The sequence below is a fragment of the Urocitellus parryii genome, chromosome 11 (assembly GCF_045843805.1).
Source record: "Urocitellus parryii isolate mUroPar1 chromosome 11, mUroPar1.hap1, whole genome shotgun sequence".
NCBI classification, from domain to species: Eukaryota; Metazoa; Chordata; class Mammalia; order Rodentia; family Sciuridae; genus Urocitellus; species Urocitellus parryii.
Window position 1 is genome coordinate 117,840,853 of NC_135541.1, and position 3,566 is coordinate 117,844,418.

The 3,566-nt window shown below is 44.9% G+C and overlaps 1 protein-coding gene across 1 annotated transcript; it reads right to left on the minus strand.

The window, feature by feature from the left end:
• Positions 1–612: 612 nt before the first annotated feature.
• Positions 613–3,181, minus strand: LOC144249395 (T-cell surface glycoprotein CD1a-like). Its single transcript, XM_077791618.1, has 6 exons — positions 3,121–3,181; positions 2,569–2,823; positions 1,619–1,888; positions 1,158–1,436; positions 870–960; positions 613–700 (listed from the first exon to the last, which is right to left on the minus strand). The coding sequence occupies exons 1-6, from the start codon at positions 3,179–3,181 to the stop codon at positions 613–615; spliced, it is 1,044 nt and encodes a 347-aa protein (XP_077647744.1).
• Between the last annotated feature and the right edge of the window lie 385 nt (positions 3,182–3,566).

Below are 3,566 nucleotides of genomic sequence, written 5' to 3' on the forward strand. Positions count from 1 at the left end.
AATAACAAAATTGGTAAGAGGCAAAACTGTATTTTCCCCCTCAGAGACTCAGAAAAGAATGTGGAACTAGGAATGCATGAAGTCTCCTGGCAAAGCAAGACACTTAACAAGAAGAGCATCAAATATCGCACCTACAACACAGGTGTCAGGAAGGCAGAGAATTAAAAAAAAAAAAAAAACCTACAAACCTTACATAAATTCCATAGAGATTTTTATTGAGAACATGTTACATGCAGGCCAGACACTTCACCAGGGATACAGATACTCAAAAGAGCACATGCTTTGCTCTTAGACTTCTAAAAACTTAAAAGAAATGAACCTACACACCTGCCACAGATGCTAGACCATGAGGGGCGCAGTTGAAATGTGGGGATGCACCGATGGAGGAGAGATGGCTTCCCACCTGGAGGATGTGACATCTGAAATGCATTGATGATCCATTTTATCTAACCAGGCTGACACTGCTAACATCCTGTTCCATTCAGAGTTAAACCCACAGAAACCAGGTCAGAACAACAAATCCGGCAAGATTACATTGAGCATATATTGGTAAATGATCATGGAGCAGAAATGAATGGCAAAGTTTTAACAAGAGTTGAAGTGATAATATCATCACGCAGTGTTCATGGGTACACTGGACACTTGGGTACCTGGGTCCATCCTCAAAGGGAGAGCACTGCAGGGAGCTTCACAGTGTGACCTAAGTGAACAAAAAATAACAGGCCTTCATAAGGTGGAGGTGAGAATGGAGGAAAAAATGGGAATGGGGCTCAGAGGAGAAGAAAAAGTGAAAAAAAATAAAGATTAAAAAGAAGGGAAGAGCCTTAGGGAGGAGGGACAAACAGGAAATATGGATACAAAAAACTCACCAGTGTTTCATAAACCAAAATCCAAGACCTGTCAGAAGAGCCAGGGCCACTATCACAGCCAAGAAGATCCAACCCAGAGATTTTTGAGGTGCTGGAGATTCAAGTGGACATCAAGATGTTGTTTAGAACTTAATCTACAAATTACTTATTTTAAATTCTTCTATTCTTGAATTATATATTTTTCTTCTTCTTTGATAGAGAATTTGTAAGTCCCAATGTTTCCCCTATCCTCATGCTCTGCTAGAAGACCTTCGCCCATCTCCAGCCAGGGCCTCAGCCCTTTCTCACCCCAGTAGAGGACGAGGTCCTGCCCTCCTAGGCTGCTGTGCTTCACCCTGCAGGCCAGGCCAGCTGCCTCCCCAGCTGCCACATCCAGGGTTGCTCTGAGATACCACGTCCCATCAGCATTGGGCAGGATGTCACCTCTCTGGGTGCCCAGCTGCTCCTGTTCACCTCGCATCCACATCACCCACACGGGTTTTGGGTAGAAGCCAGACACATGACACACCAGCAGGAGATGGCCAGGCCCAGGGCTGGGACCACTGGATAGCCAGGCCTCAGGCTTCACTGCAAAGACAGAAAACACATCCAGACACAGTCTGTAACATGGACTTATAAGTTCCGAACTTCCACATAAGCCTATAAAGACATATTGTTCCCACTTCTGAAATGTCACACATTATCCTCTTTTTATCCTGAATTTGACTTTAAAATAGAAAAATTCTTGGAGTGTTGGATACAAGACTGACCTTGTTGCTGGAGATGAGCCTTCCCTGCATCTAGAAGACCCAAGGCGAAACGTGGGCAGGTGTCAGTAAGGAGCTTATGTACCCTATGTTTGTAGGCTTCATTCAGATTGAGTATTTCACAGGCTTTCTGGGCCCTTCTTCCACCCTCTGGAGATGGTGACCATGTTTCATTCTTGAAGCTCAGGAAATCATACCCTCCAATAGCTACATGCATGAAGCCCTTCCCAGAGTGGAGATCACAGCCTGCTGCCATCTGTAAGTCAAAGGGATCTAGGGAAGAAGAGTCATGAATTAGAGGAAAAAAGAAAGAAAAATGGAGAAAATGGAATGAGTGGAAGCAAAAGACAACAGAAGCAGAAGGGAGTTTGGGGAGTTTAGGGGATGGACCACAGTGTGGTTTGGTCCAAGGTTCACAGAAAGGGGAACTGGTAGGAGCTGGAGGTGGAGGAAGAGATGATAATATGAGGAAGGGAGGGGATTGTTCAAAGGTGATAGGGATAGTATGGGGTGAAGGACTTAATGTGAGAGAGCTGAGACTCTAATTAACCAGGTGAATGTATCCATGGTCACTAGGACAGTTTACACAAGGATGACAGAGGAGATTAAATGGGAGAAAAAAAAATCATACTTTAAAAATTCAACCAAAGAGTGAGGAAGTTGAAGATACCTGACTGATTACTGGGAAAAGGGGTGATCACAAGATGCCTCTGGGGGAGATAATAACACACAGCCCTGCAGGCAATGAGAGAGCAGTTCATAAGTAGCAAAAATGGAAGTTTTTGAAGAATATGGTTGTTTATCTCACATGCTCAGGGTGTGATTGCAGTTTTATGCTGAAGAGAGTAGGATAAGTTTAAGAGCAGAGTAGGCTCTTTCCCTGAGGAATAAAAGTTCACTGAGATGCTACACCACTCATCCCTTTATTCTCCCAGCAAGGGAACTGAACTCACCTTTAAACATTAATTCATAAATATAAAAGTCCCGATGTTCATTGAAGTATAACTGGAACAACCTTTCCACATCCACCAACTCCTTGTTACTGAAGTTGCCCCTGGACCAGGGATACAGATAAATGACGGTACCAGAGCTACTGTTCCATCTGTGAGTCTGCAGCTCCCCCAACCAGCCTGAGCCCACATGTACCCAGGAATGGTTGTTAAAGGATGATGTCCACATGGCGTGCAAGGAGACAGGCTCCTCCAATCCTGTGGCAAAAGAATGGATAGAATGGGGAGAAATGAAACATTGGGAGGGAGATACTTGGGAAAGTAGGTGCCCCATAGGAAGACTCAGAATCTGGAAAAGTGGAGAGCCACCGTTACCTTAGCTGACAACTGCTGGTCCCCAGGGTCCCATGCTCTACCAACAACCTCCATGAAAGCACAGAGGGCTTGAGTACGAACATGCAAAATGGGGCCTGCTTGGTTCTCTCCAGGTATGTGCAGGGGAAACTACCATCACCACACACACAACCCCATCTGGTCAGATGCCCCAGTTCTTACCAACATCACTGTCACCTCCTGGGAAGAGAGCGGCGAGCAAGGGGAGTAGCAGAAACAGCATGGCCCTTGCAGATGCTACTTCTTTCTCTCAGAGAAGTCGTCCTTTGATTTCTGTTCTAAACAAACCTACCCCACAGACCTCTCTTCTGACTTCCTCATTCAACCAAAACAAAAAACTTTTCTGCCTGAAACAACAACAACAAAAAAAATCTGCTCCCTCCCAAAACCCTGAGCACCTACTCCGTTTCCCCTTCCCCCAGCAATTCTGAATCTTTGCTCAGTCTTTCAACTTCTCTCATTGTTACATCCACCCTGTTCATCTTCCCCTAGTTCAACTGCTATGGAACAAATCTTGTGTGGCACTGAAAAGTTCCTTACCACTAGGAACACTTCTTTCATTGCTGGGTATGGAACCCAGGATCTTAAGCATTTTCTCTTATTGTAAT